The sequence below is a fragment of the Scleropages formosus genome, chromosome 9 (genome assembly GCF_900964775.1).
Source record: "Scleropages formosus chromosome 9, fSclFor1.1, whole genome shotgun sequence".
NCBI classification, from domain to species: Eukaryota; Metazoa; Chordata; class Actinopteri; order Osteoglossiformes; family Osteoglossidae; genus Scleropages; species Scleropages formosus.
In genome coordinates this window covers 7744040-7771151 of record NC_041814.1, presented here as the reverse complement: position 1 = coordinate 7771151, position 27112 = coordinate 7744040, and the positions used below count along the sequence as shown (strand labels likewise).

General features: G+C 42.0%; 1 protein-coding gene across 1 annotated transcript in view; it reads left to right on the top strand.

Moving 5' to 3' along the window:
* The first annotated feature begins 4885 nt into the window (after positions 1-4885).
* Positions 4886-27112, top strand: part of LOC114911267 (uncharacterized) — a 36466-nt gene continuing 14239 nt past the window's right edge. The window contains exons 1-18 of the mRNA XM_029254798.1: positions 4886-4918; positions 7980-8090; positions 8208-8259; positions 8363-8561; positions 8892-9044; positions 12103-12268; positions 12685-12785; positions 13812-13980; positions 14923-14974; positions 15262-15460; positions 15791-15943; positions 19019-19184; positions 19613-19713; positions 20535-20703; positions 21646-21697; positions 21985-22180; positions 22643-22795; positions 25290-25461. Of these exons, the coding sequence (XP_029110631.1) occupies positions 8018-8090; positions 8208-8259; positions 8363-8561; positions 8892-9044; positions 12103-12268; positions 12685-12785; positions 13812-13980; positions 14923-14974; positions 15262-15460; positions 15791-15943; positions 19019-19184; positions 19613-19713; positions 20535-20703; positions 21646-21697; positions 21985-22180; positions 22643-22795; positions 25290-25461 (2326 nt within the window). The 5' untranslated portion in view covers positions 4886-4918; positions 7980-8017. The remainder of the gene's footprint in view (positions 4919-7979; positions 8091-8207; positions 8260-8362; positions 8562-8891; positions 9045-12102; positions 12269-12684; positions 12786-13811; positions 13981-14922; positions 14975-15261; positions 15461-15790; positions 15944-19018; positions 19185-19612; positions 19714-20534; positions 20704-21645; positions 21698-21984; positions 22181-22642; positions 22796-25289; positions 25462-27112) is intronic.

Sequence of the window (27112 nt, the reverse complement as noted above, 5' to 3'; positions counted from 1 at the left end):
CCTTGAAAGCTAATTTCAGCATTGATTTGATGGACACTTGGTGATGGTTTAGGGATGAACAGAAAGAAATACTTAAACAGCATTGCACACAAAGATCGCTGATCACACCAAATGCATATCTCTTGGAGGAAACCAGAACTCCCAGAAGAAACCCATGTATCTCCACACAGGCTTGTGTTCTTATACTTTTTGTTGATCACTCTTAAGATCCTGCATTTGTTACAATGTTTAATTGAATTCTTCTGGCATAAATGGTTAGAGGGTGAAGGGTATTCAGCTGGTTCAAAAGCCTCATTATTGAACAGCTGGTATGTCTCAACTGAACTAAGGACAACAGGATATCTCCCACAGTAGATTGGAAATCCACTGTTATATTTATTTATTTAGCTGATGCTTTTCTCTAAAGCAACTTATAATATTAGTCTATCTACAATTATTTACACAGTTGGGTAATTTTACTAGAGCAGTTTAAGGTAAATACATTGTTCAAGGATACAACAGTGGAGATTCAAACCTGAAATTTTTGGTGCCAAAGGTAACAGCTTTCACCACTATACTACCAGCTGTCCCTTTCTTTCTCAGCCCTGCTTCTTGCAGTTTTAGAGTTTTTATGAGGCCTGTGGCCTTTCTTAGTTACAAGAGATTGTGGGTGGGTGGGTGATCTTATTGCCACATATCACAGCTGGCTTGTATCCACCTGGAGATTCATGAGGTCTCACACCTGAAGTAAAAGTCCTTAACTTGCTGAGTGCATTGTCCATTCCTATGCTGAGTCCACTCCCTAGTGGAGTGCACATCAAAGTCATTTGCTGCATGACTGTTAGGAAGCCTTGCACATTGTCCCAAGAGGGGCAGCAATCTGGCTTGCTATCACAGCATTGTCCACCCTGGAGCACAGCAGACTGGATATTCAGATCCTCTTTGTGATGCCAAGAAACTGTGAAGGGAATTCTAGGAACATTTAATATCATTCTTCAAACAAAAGTAAAAAGTTTTAGTCAGAAGATCAGTTAACATCAGTTCAGCACTCAAACCAGTGCTGAGGAGTCAGGGTTCCCCAAACAAAAAAAAACAATACACTGCTGAAATACAATTAGAGTGGGTGTCAGTTACTAGCAACTTCATGTTGGTGAAATCATGTTTACATAACATGAATTTAGTTATTAAAGCAAAACAAACAATTTGTAAAACACAATGCTTAGGATGAGGACATGGCATATTTCTGACAACAGAAAGACAAAATATCAAAACATGAGCATCTTGTACAGAACAGAGGCATAGTGTCATGACAACAGGACAAGAGGTTCAGAAAGTGTGTGTGTGTGTGTTCATTATTACACTTAACACAATAATCAGTCTAAGACTAAGAGGCACTGCGACAGGAAACTTTAAATGTGAAACTGAAAGGAACTCTCTGCAAACAGAAACACCTTCATTCTCTGCATTTCATAAAATGTATTTTAAACAAAATACAGTATTTCTGTACAGTATTTTAACTGGTGTCATATTTCAGAGGTTTTTAGTTTTGTCCACGTTTCATCTGCGCTGCTCAGGGTACGAAAAAAAATGTCTGAAAAGTGAAATTCACTTGAACAGGAGGAGAGACCGAGGGTTGATGTCACTTTTCACACTCGTCAGGATTTGTCAGTTAAAGCCCATCATGTAACCCCACCCCTTAGTGCACAAAAAGAACATGTAATATCCCACAGCTTTCACTTTCTCTCTCTCATCGGCCTTTAGCACAAACCCGAGGAAGGAGACCTGTTTCTGATGAAATACACATTTCTCTCCCTTGATGTACAACCGGTTGTCTAACAACTTCCGTAGAACCTGCCTCACCAGGCGGATATGCTTGTCCATCATCTGGGAATAGATGAGGATGTCGTCCAGGGACATGAGAACTCCCTTGTTTACTAAGTCCCCCAAAGCATGATTAACAAAAGCTGGGAACACAGGTGGCGCATTGGCTAGGCCGAACGGCATGACCAGGTATTAATAATTCCCTAAGGAGGTGCTAAACGCGGCCTTCTGCTCATCACCGTCTTGAATCCGGATGAGGTTGTAGGCGCTGCACAGATCTAACTTCGTAAACAATCGAGCCCTGTGGACCTGTTCTAATGTAGCGGTGATGAGTGGCAAGGGGCGAGGGTATTTCACTGTGACCGCGTTCAGTCCTCGATAGTCAATACAAGGCCGCAGCCCTCTGTCCTTTTTTGTAATAAAAAAGAATTCGCCTGCTGCTGGGGAGGTAGACGGTCTAATGATCCCAGAGCCCAAGGCCTCTGTCACATACTCCTGAAGGCCTGTTGCTTGTGTAATGACAGAAGGTAGATCCTGCTCCCAGGGAGAGTCGTGCCCGACAGCAGATCAATTGCGCAATCCCAGGGCCTGTGCGGGGGCAAGGTAGCCACCTTACTCTTACTGAACACCTCAGCTAGGTCCTGGTACTCTCTTGGCACAACAAAAGCCTCGGATGCTTCCGGGATCTCCACTGAGGTGGCCTGACAGGGTAGAGTCAAGCGAGTGGTGGCGCACTGTGGTCCCCAGGCCACTAACCTCTCCCGGCTTCTGGAGAAGGCCAGGTCATGCTTCGCCAACCACGTGAACCCCAAAATCACAGGTGGCTCCAGGGAAAGGATCAGATAGAACGCGAGATCCTCTATGTGACACGCCCGGACTTGCAACGGCACTGTCTGTTTCTCCTCTACTCCCACACCCAGTGGCTGCCTGTCCAGGGCACTAATCCGGCGTGTGATTTTGCAGTCTCGCACTGCAATGTTGTGTTACTGGGCGAAGGTCGATAATACTGGGCGTCCGTAAAATAGTTGGCAGCCCCTGAATCCACTAGAGCGTGAGTCTGTACCTGAGAGGCCCCCCAGGACGCCTCTAGGAGTACCGTGAGCTGTGTCTCGGTGTGGAGGGTGGCACTCATCTCTGCTCCGTAGCTGGGCTTGCAAGCAGGTTCTTTCGCAGGGCAGTCTGCTCGGAAGTGCCCCGACTGTCCACAATACAGACACAGCTGGCCCCGGAGCCGCTGCTGTCTCTCTTTGTGAGAGAGAGACACCCCTGTCCCAACTGCATTGGTTCCAGGGCCTCAGGAGGCGTTGACGTCTCCCATGGGGGTAACCTGGGACAGGGCAGATGATCCCGTGCGAGACTATCCACCATGATTGCACTCTCAATAAAACGATCCAGGGTCGAGTCCTCCCCTCGGTACGCCAATTCAGCCTGGATCTGAGGGTGCAGCCCATGGCGGAAGGAGGTTAAAGGGGCAGCCTGGTTCCCACCACTTTTCTCTGCCAGGGTCTGGAATTCTGGAGAATAGGTTGCCATGGTCTGATTCCCCTGCTGGATCACCATCAGGTAGTCGCTGGCTGAGCGCGCCGACAGTGGGTGATTGAACACACCCTGGAACTGCTTTAGGAAGTGCTCATAAGTGGTGGGCTTCTGCTTGTGCCAGACCACTATAGCCCAGTCCAGCGTGGGTCCGGTTAGGAGCGCAATTAAATATGTTATTTTACTAGCATCTGAACTATAAACGTGGGGCTGCCTCAGTGGAGCACTAACTCCCCCCGGCTCAAGGAGAAGGCCAGGTAAGATAAGTCCTCGGCACTTCTCAGGCAAGCTGTCATACCTTTCAGGCGTGGCCAGCCAGGGGCCCGTCGCCGGCAGACACGGGATGATTTCTGATGACGCAGGGGTTGCAGCAGAAGCGGTCGCTGGCGCTCTCATGGCGACTGGTTCAAGTACCATGGCGGGTTTGGAGACCGGCAGCTTACGCATCAACTTTTGGAGCGTCTCCAGGATCTGCCACAGGGTCTGATCGTGGGCGCTGAGCAGGGCTCTCTGCGTGGACACCGCATCTGGCAGGCGCTCCAGCTCTGTTGGGTCCATGGATAAGGCGGATTCTCCTGTCATGCAGAAGGGGCTGGAGACTTGGATGGACCCAAGTGCGTGTCGGCTTTATTTCAGGACGGGTTTTCTAGGACAGATGAAAACAGTGGTCAGGGACAGGCAAGGGTCGTACAAGGCTCAGACGTTGTTACACAGGCGAAGCAAGACTCAGAGTAGTCAGGTGAACAGGCAAGGGTCAGAAGCCAGAAGATCAGAACACAAGCATGCACAAGTCAAGGAGTAACGCTGATTCTGTACAATCCACACAAGGAGGCATTTGCAAGAATCCGTGATGTTGTGCAGTCACGGAGCTCCCTTTATACCGGGTCTCACCAATCAGCTGCAGGTGTTGCCTCTCTACTTGTTCCCAGGGGCGTGACAATCATAATAATGAACCATGTTTTAACTTTTGGCATTGCTTCAACGTTTTAGGATTAACTTAGTTCCAGTTAAAATAACGATTCAACTGATCGCATTTATCTTCAGTGGAGCAGTGTTTTATTTACTATAAAGTACTGTATATACTCAGTCAATTTAAATATGAAAGTAAAACGCAGCGGCACAGCGGGGTTAGCTGGGTCCTGCTTTCTGGTGGGTCTGGAATTCGAGTCCCACTTAGGGTGCCTATTGATGGACTGGCGTCCTACCTTGGATGTGTCGCCTCCCCCTTTCAGCCTTGCGCCCTGTGTTGCCGGGCTAGGCTCAAGTTTGCCTCAACCTTTCAGAAAGTGTGTGTTTTTCTGTACAGTATTTCCACCGGCGTCATATTTCACAGGTTTTTATTTTAGTTCATAGACTATGTTTGAACTGCTTTGCACAGGGTATGAAAAAAATGAAAGTGAAATTCACGAGAACAGTAGAGGAGACCAGGGGTTGATGTCACTTTTTACACTCGTCAGGATTTATCAGTTGAAGCCCATCTTGTTACCCCACCCCCTTAGCGCACAAAACGAACATGTAACATCCTACAGCTTTCACTTTCTCTCTCTCATCCAGAGCTGTTTCCTTGCATCATTTTACTGAGGTGAGTTTAATGTGCTCTTAGTCATGTTTATGCATTTGAATGCTTCTGTATTTAAGGACTATCCATATTACTAATATCAATATAAAATAACAATAACACATTCATAAATCATAACAGTGAACTGCGTTTTAACTTTCGGTATTGATTAAACGTTTTTGGATTATTACATTTAAACTGATAAACTTTATCTTTAGTGGAGCAGTGTTTATACGCTATAAAGTATATACTCAGTCAATTTAAATATGAAAGTGAGATGAACCATCTGGAAGAATGTGTTCCGTGTATCTCACACAATGCATCTTTAAAATATGTAGAGGCCTATTTAAAATTTTGTCAAATAACCTAAGAACGTTGCCATCGGAATTTCGTACATATATTTCTCTTTAAATGTATTGAAAAAGTCTGTTGCTGTATCTTAGTTCCAGTTAAACATTGTGCAGTAGGACTAGTACTTTTAAATGTATTCTATACCATGTCATGTACTTTTTAATTCACCAGAGACTGTTTTCATTATTACATTTAACACAATCATCAGTCTAACAGGCATTGTGACAGGAAACTCTTTAAATGTGAAACTGAAAGGAACTCTCTAGAAACAGAAACACTTCCATTCTCTGCATTTCATAGAATGTATTCTTAAAAAACATACAGTATTTCTGTACAGTATTTTTACCGGTGTCATTCTTCACAGGTTTTTAGTTTAGTCTATATTTTTCAACTGCGCTGCTCAGAGTACGAAAAAAACAGTCTGCAAAAGTGAAAGTGAAATTCACGAGAACAGTAGAGGAGACCGGGGGTTGATGTCACTTTTTACACTCGTCAGGATTTATCAGTTGAAGCCCATCTTGTTACCCCACCCCCTTAGTACACAAAACGAACATGTAACGTCCTACAGCTTTCACTTTCTCTCTCTCATCCAGAGCTGTTTCCTCGCATCATTTTACTGAGGTGAGTTTAATGTGCTCTTAGTCATGTTTATGCATTTTGAATGCTTCTGTATTTAAGGACTATCCATATTACTAATATCAATATAAAATAACAATAACACATTCATAAATCATAACAATGAACTGCATTTTAACTTTCGATATTGATTAAACGTTTTTGGATTATAACATGGGGGAGTGCGGTGGCGTGGCGGGTTTTACCGGGTCCTTCTCTCCAGTGGGTCTGGGGTTCGCATCCCCCTTGGGGTGCCTTGTGACGGACTGGCGTCCCGTCCTGAGTGTGTCCCCTTGCGCCAGTGTGTTGCTGGGTTAGGCTCTGCCTCCCTGCGACCCCGCATGGGACAAGCGGTTTCAGATGATAGGTGTGTAGATTATTACATTTAAACTGAAAAACTTTATCTTTAATGGAGCACTTTTTTACATGCCATAAAGTATATACTCAGTCCATTTAAATATGAAAGTGAAACGAACAATCTGGAAAAATGTGTTCTGTGTATCTTACAAAATGTGTGTTTAAAATACAGATCATAGTTCCAGTTAAACAATGTGCAGTAGTACTTTCAAATGTATTCTATACATGTAATGTACTTTTTAATTCATCAGAGACTGTTTTCATTATTATATTTAACACAATAATTAGTCTAACAGGCATTGCGACAGGAAACTGTTTAAATGTGAAACTGAAAGAACTCTCTGGAAATGGAAACGCCTTCATTCTCTGCATCTCATAAAATGTTTTTTTAAAAAACATACAGTATTTCTGTACAGTATTTTCACCGGTGTCATATTTCACAGGTTTTTAGTTTAGTCCATATGTTTCAACTGCGTTGCTCAGAGTATGAAAAAAAATGTCTGAAAAGTGAAATTCGCTTGGACAGTAGAGAAGATCTGGGGTGGATGACACACTTTTTACACTCATCTGGATTTCTCAGTTTAAGATCATTGTTGGAGATTCATTCCAACATTGATGTGCTGGACACTTCATGATGGTTTAGAGATGAAACTGCACAGCACTGCATACAAAGATCACTGTAACAGCACCAAATGCATGTCTTTGGGAGGAAACCGAAACACCCAGTGGAAACCCATGCAACGCCACACAGAACTGATTTTCTCACAGACCAGTATGTTGAAAAGTATTTCTACATGTTAATAATACCTTCCAAGGTTAAGACATGAGCATTCAAAGAGATTTGGCAAATTACATTTGATCCAAAACAGAAGCAATCCACACCACATCTCACTGACTTCACGACCCTTTTGCTTTGCAAAAGTGGACAGAAAAAACATGTGCAAATTGCAACGTGAAATAAATTGAACAGAAGGGGGTGATTACAGTGGAACAGCAGGAATACATCAACACAACTGATAAAGACAGCACACTCCCTGCCTGTGATCAACAGATACCACAGTTTCAACAGTCTGATCAAGAAACAAACCAAGTTCTTTATTCGGTCACATGGGAAAAATAGGAAGATCAACTCAGGCACAATACTGAAGGAAAGTATATTTCTTTCTCGTTTGGGACATTGATTTCTACTTTACAGACATCCTCATCCTTTCCTGGGACAGCTTTTTGACAGCTTTTTTATGGTGTTGTAGAAATGATCCTGGAAAGTCAGTGTAAACTGTGGCGGATAGGTCACAGGCTAAGATACAGGCACGAGTGAGTGCAAATAGTTCAGCCTGCTGGGCAGAGCATGTATTGGATAGATGGGCCTACTCAAGGACGTCATCTAGGGTGCCAAAAAGAGCACGAGAGGTCAACAAACAAGACAAGGTCAGAGTTAGGGAGGGGCTGATCAGATAAATCAAATAGTAGTTTCAGTACCATATCAACAGTAAGTTCACAATCATGGCTGTTCTCCATGGGTCGGACACCGAAAGAGATAAGCTGGGTTTGGAAGAGGGCAGTGTTCAATGGATAGGTTAAAGGTCATGAGCAAAACAAGTTCACAGGCGCTTGGCAAATGTAAAATGTTACACATTTTTTAGACACCCCGCAGTTTACAACATATCATTCACTGAATGAATGTACGTTTTTAAATGTGTTTTTAACAACTACGGATACATTAATTAATACGAATAAGAAATGGGAAAACTCCTTTGAACAGGTCTGGTAACTGAAGTCTGGAAAGTCTGAAAACTTAAGATGGGAGGCTCTTCGTCCAAACCTCAAACACCTCAGCAAGTGTACAGGCCTCCTCCCAGTCCTGTAGTAAATGGTGAGTGTCATGTACTGCTCTAAATAACCAGTGCTGCTGTTCCTATTTTCAATTACAGTTAAGGTTTTATTCATAAGTTGTGTATATTGCTAGTGCTCTTTTTCTATTTTCTCTCAGAATCTGAAAAACTTCTTGATAAACCATGGAGGGACATTGAATGGACTGCAGTGTATGTGCCAACTGAATCTTAATTTTAAGCTTGTGTAAGTTTTAGGACTTTCTTCTGATTGAATGCATGTTCCTGGCTAATTTTCCAGTTTTGTTCTTTCTAGGAGAAAGGAAAAACTGTTAAATGAAATCAAGAGGTACAAGCCCAGTGTCAGTTCAGTGAAACAGGCACGGATTCTGCTGGTTGGTCCGATTGGTGTTGGAAAGTCCAGCTTCTTCAACTCCATCAACTCTGTCTTCCATGGTCATATTACCAGCCAAGCTGTGGCAGGCACCACTTTAGAAAGCAGCGTGACCCTCAAGGTACAAGGATTTTTTGAGAAACCAAAAAGTGATTGCTCATTATTTCCAAAATAATCATATTATTTATATAATATATTATTATTTTGGTGAACTGAATTCACATACAAGCAAATTGGTGAGCATTGTCTACGTTCAAGTTTATATTCAGTTTTTGCATATTTATCCAAAGTGACACACTGCACAAAGTGTATCCAACAACACAGAGGGCTTAGGTACAAACACAAGGTTATTGAACCACACTACAGTAGAATAATAATATTACAGATTATATCAAATGTTCTGTTTCTAATGCTTTTCCAAATTGTGTTTAATTATCACTTGTGCTTCCAGTTTCGCACTTACCAGGTTGAGGCAGGTCAAGATGGTGAACCTCTGCCATTCATCCTGTGTGACACCATGGGACTAGAGGAGGGCCTAGCACAAGGGCTGAATATTGAAGATATTCCTAACATTCTGAATGGTAAAATTGGAGACAGGTACCAGGTAAGGATAGATTGACTCAATAAGGACACGAGTATTTTGAACGGTGACCAAAAACAGAGGTACTTTAGCACTTTCTGTTAATTGAATATTTAAAAGCTTAGTCGTAACGTCTTGACTGAAAGCCATTTTATTCACCATATCATGAGTAATCATATTGCAAACCTGTACCATCATTTGTTGAAATTTTACAGCTGAAATATATTACATGTTCATTATTTTGTGCAGACCACTTTGCACATCATATTTATGTAACAGAGACAGTGACTAGCACAGTAGGTAAGCATTATTCATAGCAGTGTAAGTTTTCAATCTACATCCACCTGTTCTCTGATCATGCTGTGTACTGATTAATTCAGTCATAGATCCATTTTCATTAACTGCTTGTCCTGATCAGGGTTGCAGGGATCCAAAGCCTCGACCGGAATCAATGGGCGCAAGGCAGAGGGGGGTACACCCTGGATGGGGCACCAGTCCATTGCTGGGTAGCCACACACACACACACACACACACACACACACACACACACACACGCTCACCCATTCACACACTAGGGACAATTTAGCATCAACAATCCACCTGAACTGCATTCAGTTGGACTGCGAAAAGAAACTGGAGCACTTGGAGAAAACCCATGCAAATACAGAGAGAACATGCAGACTAGACACAAACTCAGACAGATTTTAAACTACGCCAGAACAGCTTAGGTGCTGTGAGGCAGCAGCACTGCTCACTGCACCACCATGAGGTTTACTGAAATTACAACTAACTTAGATTTACATTTATTCATTTACCAGATGCTTTTCTCCAAAGCGACGTACATCTCAGAGAAATACAATTTGTGCATTACATTAGGAGAAAGGGGGGGCACGGTGGCGCATCGGGCTTGGCCGGGTTCCCCTCTCTGGCAGGTTTGGGGTTCAAGTCCTGCTTGGGGTGCCTTGCGGTGGACTGGCATCCCTTCCTGGGTGTGTCCCTTCCCCCTCCAGCCCTGCGCCCTGTGTTTCTGGGTTAGGCTCCTGTTCACTGCGACCCCACTTGGGACAAGCAGTTTCAGTCTGTGTGTGTGTGTGTGTGTGTGTGTGTGTGACATAGTTGCAGGTATGTGATTCTTAAGTAAACTTAGTTTGTTTCTTTCCACTATGTGCACCAGTGTTTATCACACGAGTAGCTGCATAAAACTCAGAAGAGACAATTCCCGATAACCTCCCTACAATTTTTTTTTGAGATACACAAACAAGAGTAGCAGCTGTGTAAAGGCTTTTCTGGACATGATCATAAAGTTATGGTCAATGAACATATACACCTTACATGAGCTTAAGAGATTATGGGCAAAGTGAGTCTGGAAGAGGTGAGTTTTCAGACCCTTTTTAAATGTGGACAGTGTTTCAGCAGTTCCAAGTGAGAGGGGGAGGTCGTTCCACCACAATGGAGTCAGAACCGAGAACCTCTGTGCTTTTACCTTTCGTATGTAGGACCACCAAGTGGGCAGATGTGAAAGAGCAAAGTATTCTAGGTGTGTAGCTGATGATCAAGTCCTGTAGATAGCTGGGAGCAGTTCTATTGATGCATTTGTAGTCAATAACCAAGGTCTTAAATTTTATCCGGTCAACTACAGGAAGCCAGTGCAGAGAAACGAGTAGATACATGGGAACACTTGACGGCAAGTCAAACACAACTCGGGCAGCAGCGTTCTGTATCAGCTGTAGAGGTTTGATGGCAGTAGCAGGAAGGCCACATAAGAGAGAGTTGCAGTAGTCCAGAAGGGATTTCACCATGGCCTGTACAAGTAGTTGGGCAGAATCAGTTGCGAGGTAAGGATGGATCCTACGGATGTTATGCAGGATGTATCTGCAGGTCTGGATTGTGGCTTTGATGTGCTGAGAGAAAGATAGACTTGAGTCAATCATCACTCCCAGACTCTTTGCTGAGGAGGTAGACAAAATGAGTGAACTATCCAGTTTGATTGAGAGATCGTTACAGGAAGACGGGCCAGCTGGGAGGTGTAGGATCCCTGTTTTGGAGAGGTTGAGTTGGAGATGGTGATTAGACATTCATGCAGAGATATCTGACAGACAGGCAGCAATGGGTGGAAAGGAGAGGAAGAACTGGGTATCATCAGTGTAGCTGTCATATTTGGATCCATGAGAAGCTATGACAGGGCTGAGGGAAGAGGTATAGATCGAGAAGAGCAGAGGACCCAGTACCAATCCCTCCGGGACACCAGTTGAGAGAGGCAGAGGAGAAGATCGGGAGATCCACCAGACCACTTGATAGGATCTCTCAGATAGGTAGGCCTCAAACCATCTTAGTGCCGTTCCTTTGATCCCAAGCAAAGAGAAGAAAGTCGAATCTGGTGGTTGTCAGTGTCAAATGCTGCAGACAGGTTGAGGAGGATGAGGACCGAGGAGAGGGACGCAGCTCTAGGCAACTGGAGAGCCTCAGACCCTGCCAGGAGTGCTGTCTGAGTTGAGTGACCAACTAGACCGATATCCATCGAGGAGATTGTTCCGGTTGAGGAAATCAAATAGTCGATCACAGGCTGCCCATTAGGGTTTTAGACAGGAAGGAGAGGAGGTAGACTGGTCTGTAGTTTTGGACTGAGTTGGGACCCAGGGAGGGTTTCTTTAACAGAGGTAAAATAAAAGCAGTTTTGAAGGCAAATGGGGAGCAGCCAGAGGAGAGCGAGGAGTTGATAATCTTAGAGATGAAGGTGAAGAGTTGCGGGGAGATGATCTGTGAAAGGTGAAACATGGTCAGCTAAAGTGATAAGATTGAAAAGAAGGATTCTGGTTGTCCAAGAGTTAGCAGAGATCATCAAAGAAAGGCTAAAACACTAGAAAATAAGTCATATATTATCAAAATGCGTATTTTTTCATCATGCTTATCATTTATTTGCAATAGATTGCTTTTGGTAGGTTTTGCAAAAAAAAAAAATCTAATTTAAAAGTTATTGTGCTATGAGCTTTGACTTGGCTATAACTGTACTGTATGAGAAGTCCTTTGTAAGGTGGGGGTACACTGTACTCTGTATTTGATTCATGACTTATTTCCTTTTTAGTTCAATCCTGCATCACCTCTCGAAGACAGCAATTCCAGCAACCCAGAGAAACTGGAAGACAAGATCCACTGTGTTGTATATGTTCTCGATGTATCCAAAATGGGACTCATTCCAGAAAAGCTGTTTGAGAAAATTCGTACAGTTCAAAAGAAAGTCAATGGATTTGGTAAGTCAGCAAGATTATACAGAAAAGTAGGGACATGTGGTCAAGACTGTCCTCAAGTCCTGATTTATGATATAAGAATTAGATTTTGACGGCATTTTGATTTGATCTAATACACGACCAGTGTTTGTTTTGTATTTAGAGCCTCAATGAACAGTCACCTGTTCACATCAAGGGCTGTAACAACTGCTTTAGTGGAAAAAGGAACTAAGAACTGAACAATGAAAAACCTGTGTTCTCTTCACTAAATTTTATGCTTTACTTTTGTGAGATTGATTTGTACTGTGCTGTACAGATGAAGTCATAATGAGGAAAGTGATTTTGTTAGGTACAATGGGTCACCTGCCATATGTAAAAATAAGTGAAGTGTTACACTTAAGATCCTGGTTACTTCTAAGTGAAAAAAATGCATGTTTCAGGTGTTCCTCAGGTGTTGCTTCTGACCAAAGTGGATCAAACATGTCCCCCAGTAGAGAAAGACATACAGAAAGTGTATCACAGTGAATACCTGCAAGCAAAGGTGAGATTTGCAGTGTTATAGGATTTGTCATTTAATGACCTTTAAAAAATAAATGTGTTAAACAGTTGCAACTACCAATATGAAAGCTTTAAAGAAATTGTACTAAGTTTTAATGTAGAGCCTAGTAATTAATGTACAGCAGAAACTTTGACTTAAAAAGGGTCCTACACTTTCAGGATAAGGTAAAACAATAGTGTACTGATTTTCGGACTCTTTCTCAATGGTTTAATGAGCCTTAACAAGAGGCTTACCATTATACCTTTGCTGTAAAAATAAAATCAGTAAATGTCACGTCATCATCCGAACCGCTTGTCCTGTACGGGGTCACAGGGAACCGGAGCCTGACCCAGCCACTCAGGGCGTAAGGCTGGAGGGGACACACCCAGGACGGGATGCCCGTCCGTCGTAAGGCACCCCAAGCAGGACTCGAACCCCAGACCCACTGGAAAGCAGGACCCGGTCTAACCCACTGCACCACCACGCCCCCTTAAAAACAGCAAATGTTAATGTTAAATAGACTTTGTTGCTCAAACTTTCAGACAAATATCTATGAGTACTGATTGATCTCTAGTAATATGTTTCTGAAACCACAAGTTACAGTCATAATCAACTAAAATTAGCAAACTCAAACTTAAATGACATACAGATAACAGGAAATTAGATGTGCAGCAAATTTTGACACCTCTGGACATAAAGCCCATAATAGTAATGTACTGACCGCTCTGTGATCACCAAACAATTTTCAAAAACTGATTTTGATATTGAGGGGACGCGGTGGTGCAGCAGGTCTGAGGTTCGAGTACTGCTTGGGCCGCCTTGTGATGGACTGGCATCCTGTCCTGAGTGTCACCCCTCCAGCCTTACGCTCTGTGTTGCCGCGTTAGGCTCCAGCTCGCCTCGAGACAAGTGGTTTCAGATAGTGTGTGTGTGATTTTGATATAGATATTTAACATAGACTGTATCCTTCAAACACTAAAATTCATTGTATTTATTCACAAAAGAACTTCACCTTTACCTTCACCTCAGATCAAGGATGCAAGTGCTCGTCTGGGCATACCACTGCTTTCTGTGTTTCCAGTGAAAAACTACACCCGCGAGGTGGAGCTTCAGCAAAATGATGACATCTTGCTACTTAGCGCTCTTCAGAAAATACTTCATTTTGCTGATGACTACATGAGGGACATGAATGACAAAAGTGAGTGTTCTTTTTAATTTGTGTGCATATTTTTCCAAATGGTTATTTTTACAGTGTATTTTTACCGTAGAGACTGTACATTTATTCATTTATCAGCAGTTTCTGAATTGTCTCTGCTAAACAGGATGTAACTAATTTAATGTTGAAGATGGAATGAATTACAGTTTAATGCAATTCCTAATTCAAGTTTAAATGCAATTCCTAAAGCCAAGTCATGCAGACCACAAAACGTGGTTTTGTTACCTGAAAACAATTCTTTTTTTTGTTTGCTGCTGAGCAATCTACTTAGATGTTGGAAAAGAGTTACTGATTCAAGAATATTGTGTTCAAGTAATGAGAATGCATGCACTGTTTTATGGAATTTGCCTGAAAGTTTGTTAAATGTACTAATTTTTTTTGATAATTGTGCTTAAGCAAAAACTATAATGTTAATTATTTTCAGCCAAATAAAATGTAAGGTATTGCTTCCAAATTAAAAAGTAACAGTTAAGCTGGGTACAGTAAGTATCAGCACGGTGTTTAGAGCAGTTACCTTACTATCACAAGACCTGGGTTTGAATCCCTGCTCTCGCTATAGTACCCTTGATAAAAGTGTTTGCCCCGGATTGCTCCGGAAAAATGACCCAGGTGCATAAATGGGTAAATCATCCAAAGTCTCTTACTGTAGAAAACTTATTTAAACAAATTAAGGGACAAAAAAGCACCAGCTAATTAATAATTGTTCTTCCACCTGCTTTATTTATTCTCAATTTGGGACATTCTGATTGCTATAGCAACTGCCTACTGTACTGCCTATACAAATGTTATAAACTGGTCTGAGGTTCAAACTGTTACAGTTACTCAATCAGTGCCCTACAGTTTGAGACAGATTGCTCTGGTTTCAACTTAAAAATAAATTGTGGCTTATCTTATTTTGTTCTATTTTGTTGTTTCTTTTCTCAGAACTTATAGGATGTCTTGAAGAACCATGGAGGAAAACTGTGTGGAAATCAGAGTACGTGTTATACAATTGCATAACACACAGTGAAAAACTTCTGTAGCAGCTTATAAAAACAAATATCCTTTCTAATATACTGAGTTCATTATTCAGTCCAATAGCACATTTTGTATTCAAACATGGATCCTTTGAGCCCTGAAGAAATAAAAATAACCAATGAACTGTAAATTTATGTTACTTAAATTATTGTGATGAGCTTCTTTCAGGAACAGGACTGGTGTATACGAATATTTATGTGTTTATTTAATATAAATGCCTTGTTATTTGCTGTTTGTTACTTCTAGGACAAAGAATATGCTGATAAATGAAATCAAGAGGTACAAGCCCAGTGTCAGTTCAGTGAAACAGGCACGGATTCTGCTGGTTGGTCCGATTGGTGTTGGAAAGTCCAGCTTCTTCAACTCCATCAACTCTGTCTTTCATGGCCATATTACCAGCCAAGCTGTGACAGGCACCACTTTAGAAAGCAGCGTGACCCTCAAGGTACAAGGATTTTTTGAGAAACCAAAAAGTGATTGCTCATTATTTCCAAAATAATCATATTATTTATATAATATATTATTATTTTGGTGAACTGAATTCACATACAAGCAAATTGGTGAGCATTGTCTACGTTCAAGTTTATATTCAGTTTTTGCATATTTATCCAAAGTGACACACTGCACAAAGTGTATCCAACAACACAGAGGGCTTAGGTACAAACACAAGGTTATTGAACCACACTACAGTAGAATAATAATATTACAGATTATATCAAATGTTCTGTTTCTAATGCTTTTCCAAATTGTGTTTAATTATCACTTGTGCTTCCAGTTTCGCACTTACCAGGTTGAGGCAGGTCAAAATGGTGAACCTCTGCCATTCATCCTGTGTGACACCATGGGACTAGAGGAGGGCCTAGCACAAGGGCTGAATATTGAAGATATTCCTAACATTCTGAATGGTAAAATTGGAGACAGGTACCAGGTAAGGATAGATTGACTCAATAAGGACACGAGTATTTTGAACGGTGACCAAAAACAGAGGTACTTTAGCACTTTCTGTTAATTGAATATTTAAAAGCTTAGTCGTAACGTCTTGACTGAAAGCCATTTTATTCACCATATCATGAGTAATCATATTGCAAATCTGTACCACCATTTGTTGAAATTTTACAGCTGAAATATATTACATGTTCATTATTTTGTGCAGACCTCTTTGCACATCATATTTATGTAACAACAGAGACAGTGACTAGCACAGTAGGTAAGCATTATTCATAGCAGTGTAAGTTTTCAATCTACATCCACCTGTTCTCTGATCAAGCTGTATACTGATTAATTCAGTCATAGATCCATTCTCATTAACTGCTTGTCCTGATCAGGGTTGCAGGGATCCAAAGCCTCTACCGGAATCAGTGGGTGCAAGACAGAGGGGGGTACACCCTGGATGGGGCACCAGTCCATTGCTGGGTAGCCACACACACACACACACACACACACACACACACACTAGGGACAATTTAGCATCAACAATCCACCTGAACTGCATTCAATTGGACTGCGAAAAGAAACTGGAGCACTTGGAGAAAACCCATGCAAATACAGAGAGAACATGCAGACTAGACACAAACTCAGACAGATTTTAAACTACGCCAGAACAGCTTAGGTGCTGTGAGGCAGCAGCACTGCTCACTGCACCACCATGAGGTTTACTGAAATTATAACTAACTTACATTTACATTTATTCATTTACCAGATGCTTTTCTCCAAAGCGACGTACATCTCAGAGAAATACAATTTGTGCATTACATTAGGAGAAAGGGGGGGTGCGGTGGCGCATCGGGCTTGGCCGGGTTCCCCTCTCTGGCAGGTTTGGGGTTCAAGTCCTGCTTGGGGTGCCTTGCGGTGGACTGGCATCCCTTCCTGGGTGTGTCCCTTCCCCCTCCAGCCCTGCGCCCTGTGTTTCTGGGTTAGGCTCCTGTTCACTGCGACCCCACTTGGGACAAGCAGTTTCAGTCTGTGTGTGTGTGTGTGTGTGTGTGTGTGTGTGTGTGTGTGTGTGTGTGTGTGTGTGTGTGTGTGACATAGTTGCAGGTATGTGATTCTTAAGTAAACTTAGTTTGTTTCTTTCCACTACGTGCACCAATGTTCATCACACGATTAGTTGCATAAAACTCAGAAGAGACAATTCCTGATAACCTCCCTACAATTTTTTTTTTGAGATACACAAACAGGAGTAGCAGCTGTGTAAAGGCTAATCTGGACATGATCATAAAGTTATGGTGCATGAACATTTACACCTTGCATTAGCTTAAGAGATTATGGGTGAAGTGAGTCTGAAAGAGGTGAGTTTTCAGACCCTTTTTAAATGTGGACAGTGTTTCAGCAGTTCCAAGTGAGAGGGGAAGGTCGTTCCACAACAATGGAGTCAGAACCGAGAACTTACGTGCTTTTACCTTTCGTATGCAGGACCACCAAGTAGGCAGATGTGGAAGAGCATAGCATTCTGGTTGGGGTGTAGCTGATGATCAGGTCTTGTAGATAGCTGAGAGCAGTTCTATTGATGCATTTGTTGGCAATAACCAGGGTCTTAAATTTTATCCGGTCAGCTACAGGAAGCCAGTGCAGAGAAATGAGTAGAGGAGATCCATGGACCCTTGACGGCAAGTCAAACACAACTCGGGCAGCAGCGTTCTGTATCAGCTGTAGAGGTTTGATGGAAGTAGCAGGAAGGCCACATAAGGGAGGGTTGCAGTAGTCCAGAAGGGATTTCACCATGGCCTGTACAAGTAGTTGGGCAGAGTCAGTTGCGAGGTAAGGATGGATCCTACGGATGTTATGCAGGATGTATCTGCAGGTCTGGATTGTGGCTTCGATGTGCTGAGAGAAAGATAGACTTGAGTCAATCATCACTCCCAGACTCTTTGCTGAGGAGGTAGACAAAATGAGTGAACTATCCAGTTTGATTGAGAGATCGTGACAGGAAGACGGGCCAGCTGGGAGGTGTAGGATTCCTGTTTTGGAGAGGTTGAGTTGGAGGTGGTGATTAGACATTCATGCAGAGATATCTGACAGGCAGGCAGCAATGGGTGGAAAGGAGAGGAAGAACTGGGTATCATCAGTGTAGCTGTCATATTTGGATCCATGGGAAGCTATGACAGGGCTGAGGGAAGAGGTATAGATCGAGAAGAGTAGAGGACCCTGTACCAATCCCGCCGGGACACCAGTTGAGAGAGGCAGAGGAGAAGATCGGGAGATCCACCAGACCACTTGATAGGATCTCTCAGATAGGTAGGCCTCAAACCATCTTAGTGCCGTTCCTTTGATCCCAAGCTGACTAAGAAAGGAAAGTAGAATCTGGTGGTTGTCAGTGTCAAATGCTGCAGACAGGTTGAGGAGGATGAGGACCGAGGAGAGGGAGGCAGCTCTAGCTGACTGGAGAGACTCAGACCCTGCCAGGAGTGCTGTCTGAGTTGAGTGACCAACTGGACCGATATCCATCGAGGAGATGGTTCCAGTTGAGGAAATCAAATAGTCGATCACAGGCTGCCCATTAGGGTTTTAGACAGGAAGGAGAGGAGAGAGACTGGTCTGTAGTTTTGGACTGAGTTAGGATCTAGGGAGGTTGTCTTTAACAGAGGTAAAATAAAAGCAGTTCTGAAGGCAAATGGGGAGCAGCCAGAGGAGAGTGAGGAGTTGATAATCTTAGAGATGAAGGTGAAGAGTTGTGGGGAGATGATCTGTGAGAGGTGAAACATGGTCAGCTAAAGTGATAAGGTTGAAAATAAGGATTCTGGTTGCCCAAGGGTTAGCAGAGATCATCAAAGAAAGGCTAAAACACTAGAAAATAAGTCATATAGTATCAGACTGCATATTTTTTCATCATGTTTATTTTTAACTTGCAATAGATTGCTTTTGGTAGGTTTTGCAAAAAAATCTAATTTAAAAATTATTGTGCTATGAGCTTTGACTTGGCTATAACTGTACTGTATGAGAAGTCCTTTGTAAGGTGGGGGTACACTGTACTCTGTATTTGATTCATGACTTATTTCCTTTTTAGTTCAATCCTGTATCACCTCTCGAAGACAGCAATTCCAGGAACCCAGAGAAACTGGAAGACAAGATCCACTGTGTTGTATATGTTCTCGATGTATCCAAAATGGGACTCATTCCAGAAAAGCTGTTTGAGAAAATTCGTGCAGTTCGAAAGAAAGTCAATGAATTTGGTAAGTCAGCAAGATTATACAGAAAAGTAGGGACATGTGGTAAAGAGTCCTCAAGTCCTCAAATCCTCAAGTCCTGATTTATGATATAAGAATTAGATTTTGACGGCATTTTGAGTTGATCTAATACACGACCAGTGTTTGTTTTGTATTTAGAGCCTTAATAAACAGTCACCTGTTCACATCAAGTGCTGTAACAACTGCTTTAGTGGAAAAAGGAGCTAAGAACTGAACAATGAAAAACCTGTGTTCTCTTCACTAAATTTTATGCTTTACTTTGGGGGATTGATTTGTACTGTGCTGTACAGGTGAAGTCATAATGAGGAAAGTGATTTTGTTAGGTACAATGGGTCACCTGCCATATGTAAAAAAAAGTGAAGTGTTACACTTAAGCTTCTGGTTACTTCTAAGTGAAAAAATGCATGTTTCAGCTGTTCCTCAGGTGTTGCTTCTGACCAAAGTGGATCAAACATGCCCCCCCGTAGAGAAAGACATACAGAAAGTGTATCACAGTGTATACCTGCAAGCAAAGGTGAGATTTGCAATGTTACAGGATTTGTCATTTAATGACCTGTAAAAAATAAATGTGTTAAACAGTTGCAACTACCAGTATGAAAGCTTAAAGAAATTGTACTAAGTTTTAATGTAGAGCCTAGTAATTAATGTACAGCAGAAACTTTGACTTAAAAAGGGTACTACACTTTTAGGATAAGGTAAAACAATAGTGTACTAATTTTTGGACTCTGTCTCAATGGTTTAATGAGCAAGAGGAACGAAATGAAGCGAGGCTCTCCATCAGGTTTTTGCTGTAAAAATAAAAACAGCAAATGTTAATGTTAAACGGACTTCATAGCTCAAACTTGCAGGCGAGCATCTATGAGTACTGATTGATCTCTAATAATATGTTTCTGAAACCACAAGTTACTGTCATAATCAACTAAAATTAGTAAACTCGAACTAAAATGACGAACAGATAACAGGGAATTAGAGGTGCAGCAAATTTTGACACCTCTGGACTTAAAGCCCATAGTAGTAATGTACTGACCGTTCTGTGATCACCAAACAATTTTCAAAAACTGATTTTGATATTGAGGGGACGCGGTGGTGCAGCAGGTCTGAGGTTCGAGTACTGCTTGGGCCGCCTTGTGATGGACTGGCATCCTGTCCTGAGTGTCCCCCCTCCAGCCTTACGCTCTGTGTTGCCGGGTTAGGCTCCAGCTCGCCTCGAGACAAGTGGTTTCAGATAGTGTGTGTGTGATTTTGATATAGATATTTAACATAGACTGTATCCTTCAAACACTAAAATTCGTTGTATTTATTCACAAAAGAACTTCACCTTTGCCCTCACCTCAGATCAAGGATGCAAGTGCTCGTCTGGGCATACCACTGCTTTCTGTGTTTCCAGTGAAAAACTACACCCGCGAGGTGGAGCTTCAGCAAAATGATGACATCTTGCTACTTAGCGCTCTTCAGAAAATACTTCATTTTGCTGATGACTACATGAGGGACATGAATGACAAAAGTGAGTGTTCTTTTTAATTTGTGTGCATATTTTTCCAAATGGTTATTTTTACAGTGTATTTTTACTGTAGAGACTGTACATTTATTCATTTATCAGCAGTTTCTGAATTGTCTCTGCTAAACAGGATGTAACTAATTTAATGTTGAAGATGGAATGAATTACAGTTTAATGCAATTCCTAATTCAAGTTTAAATGCAATTCCTAAAGCCAAGTCATGCAGACCACAAAACGTGGTTTTGTTACCTGAAAACAATTCTTTTTTTTGTTTGCTGCTGAGCAATCTACTTAGATGTTGGAAAAGAGTTACTGATTCAAGAATATTGTGTTCAAGTAATGAGAATGCATGCACTGTTTTATGGAATTTGCCTGAAAGTTTGTTAAATGTACTAATTTTTTTTGATAATTGTGCTTAAGCAAAAACTATAATGTTAATTATTTTCAGCCAAATAAAATGTAAGGTATTGCTTCCAAATTAAAAAGTAACAGTTAAGCTGGGTACAGTAAGTATCAGCACGGTGTTTAGAGCAGTTACCTTACTATCACAAGACCTGGGTTTGAATCCCTGCTCTCGCTATAGTACCCTTGATAAAAGTGTTTGCCCCGGATTGCTCCGGAAAAATGACCCAGGTGCATAAATGGGTAAATCATCCAAAGTCTCTTACTGTAGAAAACTTATTTAAACAAATTAAGGGACAAAAAAGCACCAGCTAATTAATAATTGTTCTTCCACCTGCTTTATTTATTCTCAATTTGGGACATTCTGATTGCTATAGCAACTGCCTACTGTACTGCCTATACAAATGTTATAAACTGGTCTGAGGTTCAAACTGTTACAGTTACTTAATCAGTGCCCTACAGTTTGAGACAGATTGCTCTGGTTTCAACTTAAAAATAAATTGTGGCTTATCTTATTTTGTTCTATTTTGTTGTTTCTTTTCTCAGAACTTATTAGACGTCTTGAAGAACCATGGAGGAAAATTGTGTGGAAATCAGAGTACGTGTTATACAATTGCATAACACACAGTGAAAAACTTCTGTAGCAGCTTATAAAAACAAATATCCTTTCTAATATACTGAGTTCATTATTCAGTCCAATAGCACATTTTGTATTCAAACATGGATCCTTTGAGCCCTGAAGAAATAAAAATAACCAATGAATTGTAAATTTATGTTACTTAAATTATTGTGATGAGCTTCTTTCAGGAACAGGACTGGTGTATATGAATATTTATGTGTTTATTTAATATAAATGCCTTATTATTTGCTGTTTGTTACTTCTAGGACAAAGAATATGCTGATAAATGAAATCAAGAGGTACAAACCCAGTATCAATTCAGTGAGTCAGGCACGGATTCTGCTGGTTGGTCCTGTTGGTGCTGGAAAGTCCAGCTTCTTCAACTCCATCAGCTCTGTCTTCCATGGTTATGTTACCAGCCAAGCCATCTCAGGCAATTCTGGTGATGGTGTGACAACCCAGGTACTTGGATCTTTCAAAAAGCAAACACACGAAAGCAAACTCACAAAGTAGTTCATATTTAATGCATTAAAACTTGTAATATATGTTTTGTTTTTTACTGAACTGTGTCTATAGCCATGTCTGCATACAGTCCTCACCAAGCCAATACTTATGATGCTCACTTTATATTGAAACATCTCATAGTAATACTACTTCAAATACACACACACACACACACACACACATTTTCAGAACCGCTTGTCCCATACGGGGTCACAGGGAACCAGAGCCAACCCGGTAACACAGGGCGTAAGGCCAGAGGGGGAGGGGACACACCCAGGATGGGACACCAGTCCATCACAAGGCACCCCAAGCGGGACTCAAACCCCAGACCCACAGGAGAACAAGACTTTGGTCCAACCCACTGCGCCACCGCACCCCCGTACTTCTTCAAATAATTTGAGAAATTACCTTTGCTTCCAGCTTCTTCCTTTCAGGATTAAAGCAGGCGAAGATGGCAAGCCACTCTCATTCATTGTGTGCGACACCATGGGGTTGAAAGCGGCTCCAGGTGAAGGAGTGCATGTTGAAGACATTTGCAACATTCTCAAGGGGCATGTTCCTGATCGGTATAAGGTATGAATAATGCATTTAATATGAATATGATTAGCTTCAAGTGTAACCTAAAATTCAGAACATTGTAAGCACTGAAAATTAAACAGGGAAATTTTATCCATTGTTTTTGTTTGAATATTTAAAAGTTTTGCTCAAAGAGTGTGTTTTGCTTCATGAATGATCATATTACGAGAGCTTGTACTAACACTTCTAATTTGTAATTATAAAATTTGCATAATAAGGTTTTTAACACACATTAATGGGAAATGCCTTACAAGACCAAAAATTTCAATTCAAAATATGAGCCTTAGTCATTTTGAGCACCACACAAGGTGAGCAGCCTCTCCCACATGCGTAGCGTGGCTTCTCACATGCACCTCAGTTTTTCTCATAACTCTGTGGCCACTTGCAAGCACACACACACATTTTCAGAACCGCTTGTCCCATATGGGGTCGCGGGGAACCAGAGCTTACCCGGTAACAGAGGGCGTCAGGCCGGAGGAGACACACCCAGGACGGGACGCCAGTCCGTCCCAAGGCACCCCAAGCAGGACTTGAACCCCAGACTCACCGGAGAGCAGGACTGTGGTCCAACTTGCAAGCATTTCTGAGAAATCTTTTGTCCTGTGTTTTATGCTTTGAGATTCCTTCATGCCGTAAAACTATTGTCTGTCATAAATCCTGAAGCGAAATTTAAAAATGAAAGTGCTAGGAAATGTGGGAAATGCCAAAGAAAACCCTTACCTACCAATATAAAACTTCAAGTGAAAAAAATAATTGTCTTGAAAGACAATATTAGTATGAATCAAACTGTTATACTTTGACTGGCTCAGCAAAATGAGGTACACACCTTAGAAGTTATTACAATTATTACAAGAATTGTTCTAATAAAAATAATCTTTCTCTTACATCTTGAAAGCTGTGTTTCAAAGTGCTTTACAATAATTTAAAAAAATATAGGGTACAACTCTACAGCAAAGAAATGTATAATAAATATTAGCATTTAACATTTAAAGCAAAAGAATAACAGAATCAATTCATCTGTTATTTTTAATCACTCGTACTCATACTATGCAGGGTCTCAAGTGGTTCAATCCTTGAAGCTGAAGCTGTGATGCTGTGATGTTGTTCACTCTTATTTGAACAGTTATTTTACTCTGTAAACAGTAGTTTGGTGTGTGAACATAACTAACACTTGTCCTGCTAACAGTGCAATTATATTTATTACAGTATATAGAACTACACAAATCACAGCCTTCATTCTCTTGCTTTCTGCTTCCCTATCTTTTCTCATTCTCTGCATCTCACAATCTCTGGTAACCATACTATATCCCCTCTTTTCTTTTCTGTGACTATCATACAACTGTAATTAATCCATAGCAAGTCACAGGAAAGTATTATCTGTAAAAAAGAAATTAATAATATGGAAATGGAAATCTTCCATTTCTACTGAGTGCATTCAAACATCAAAATATATACATAATGGCTCAAATGTTAGTTGTGTCTGTTTAAAATACTTGTAAATATCACCTCATTTCTATTGGTCTAAGTAACTTTCTGCACAGAAACAAAATAAGGCAGTTTGACATTTGGAAAGTCATGCAGGTCCTTTATTTTGTAATTGTCTTTTTAACAAGCAGTTTTCTTGATAACCCTGCCATTTCTGGTTGTGATTTCACTTTTGGATAAAAATTATCTGGCTTTCTTGTGGAGGTACTCTCCACCGTCTGAGGAAGTTGCACTTCCTGCTGATCGGGAGGTTCAGTGTTCTCAGCATATTTTATTTGTATACAGTGTCACATCATTTGTGTCTTATTGATGGGACATCCAGATCAAAGTGCCTCAAAGTAGCCAACACACTGAAGTGAAACACACACACACACTTTCTGAACCACTTGTCCCATATGGGGTTGCGGGGAGCCGGAGCCTAACCCAGTAACTCGGGGTGTAAGGCTGGGGACACACACACACACACACACACACACACACACACACACACACACACACACACACACACACCCAGGACAGGACGCCAGTCCATCGCAAGGCACCCCAAGCAGGACTTTAACCCCAGACCCACCGGAGAGCAGGACCCAGTCCAACCCACTGCACCGCCGCACCCCCCTATAAGTGAAACAGTTTGTACATTAATATAGAACTTCTTCCCCAAGATGTCCGCTTAAGTTTAGCTCCATGTCAACTTTGTTGAACAGCTCTATTCACTTTCTGTGTCTGTCACCATTTTTATCTCTTGGCCATTTATTTGAACAGTTTCTTTACCTTCAGGGTCAATGGAGAAGACAAATTCACCTGAGATGAAGAAGATTTTTTTTAACTGTGCTCACTGGTTTTTCCAGTTATATTTCAGTTTTCTCCTGTCCACACAAATGAGCAATAAACCACTACTTCACACACTCTATGTAATATGAAAGGGCTCAGAAAAACCATTATGTTTCCTGTATAATTCTTTTTGTTGCTCTCAGTGATTCATTCCTTTTCCCTCCTCTATCTTTAGTTGAAAACAGCATCACCCTTGAAAGAAGACGACCCTCAGTTCGACAAATCAGCGAAACTGCAGAACAAGATCCACTGTGTAGTATATGTGATGGAAGCCTCTAAAGTCACAGACATGCCTGAGCAGCTGATGAAAAAAATTGATGCTATTCGACAGAATGCCAATGAGATTGGTAAGTTGGGAACAATTATTGTGAGAAGTGAGGTTGTTCCACATACATTTTGAATTTCTGACACTGAACCTGTCTTTAACAGTTTATGTCACGATTTCAAATACATAATATTTAGGGTGCAGCAGGTGGCACAATAGCACAGCGAGTAGTGCTTCTGTCTCACAATGCCTGTGTAGCCCCTACGCAACTTGTTCTCGTGTAGTTGGATGTTTGGGGGCGGGATGTTCCGGGGGAAAAAGGGGAGTTGTTTTTTTTTTGGGGGAGACCGGGCGAGGAGAACGAGCAGTTTTGGGTTCGTTCTCGGGCGAAGGGGGTTTTGTGAAAAAAAAAAACCGGCGCGAGCGACAACCAGCTCGCGAGGATTGGGGAGTGGAGGATTAGGGTTTGGCCAGCGCGACTGGCCCCGGAGAGAAGGTCGCCAGGACTCGCCATCATCGTCCCGCCATCCTCACTGGAGAGAGAGTGGCTGTGAGGACAGGTCGCTGTCGGTTTCCTGCCCTGCACGAAAACCGTGAGTAACGGCGGGAATTTCCCTCGGTGGTGGATAAGGAGCTCCAGACTAAAGCGCGCCAACGAGACGACGCCGGCACCAGAGACTGAGTCGCATAAAAGGAAAAAAAAACGTGTTCGTTTTGGTGGTGTGAATTATTTGTGTGGACGTTTTATATTAAATGTTTGTTGGGCTTATTTCACCTGAATGTTGTAACCGTCCCTGTGTAGGTGTGAAGGTTCTTTTTTACGGCAAAGGAAGGCGGGGCTGGGTCGCTGTGTGTGAAGTATGGGAGGTTTATACGACTGTAATATAACAGTATAGCTGTACTACGCTAACTGGGCCTCTCCTCACCCTAGCAAGAGCCATACCCCGAAGTTGGGGGGGGGGGCGACAGTACACGCATCCCAAAGTTGTGCTGTAGACACCACCGATTCACCTCCCATGCTAGAGAAAAAAACATCAGAATTGAGTGGGTGGGCTACACTTGGGGGCTCGTCCGGGATCTGATTACTGTTTTCTGTAATTGTGAGTATATTTTTGTATGATTTGATGTCTCTTTGATATGATTTGTGGTTTGATGTCTGGAAAGTTGTTGTAACATGGAGTCAAAGCAGATAGTCCAATGGTGTAACGACAAGGGTATTGATATAAGAAAAGCTGTTGTGCTTAGTGGGGTTTCTGTTGACATTACTGATGAGACTGTGTACAAGGTGCTGGATGGGGTGGGAGTATTTGGTCATTGTAAGGTAAGGGGACGGTGTTTAGAACCGGCTGGAGACAACCAACTTGTGTTAGTTGAAACCACAAATGATATGACTAAGGCTACCATACCTGAACAGTTAGCCTTTGGAGGTGAGTCGGGGCCCTGGGTGGTTAATGTCAGCGAGACCCGAGAATGTCCAATACTTGGTGAAAGAGGCAGTTTCCAGGCAAAATTCCTGTCATTCCTAGCAAGTGAAGGGAAGACTCTAGCTGATGTCTCAGGCTGGTTTGGGCCTACTCCAGCGCCACCTGTCGCTCCAGACTTGAACACCAAACTCGTGGATGCCATCTCTTCACTTGTGGAGAAATGCCAAGCCACGCCTATGGACGGACTCGGCTATCGTAAACTTCGCTTGTTCTCCGGTGTGAAACCAACTCCACCGGGAGAGGAAGAGT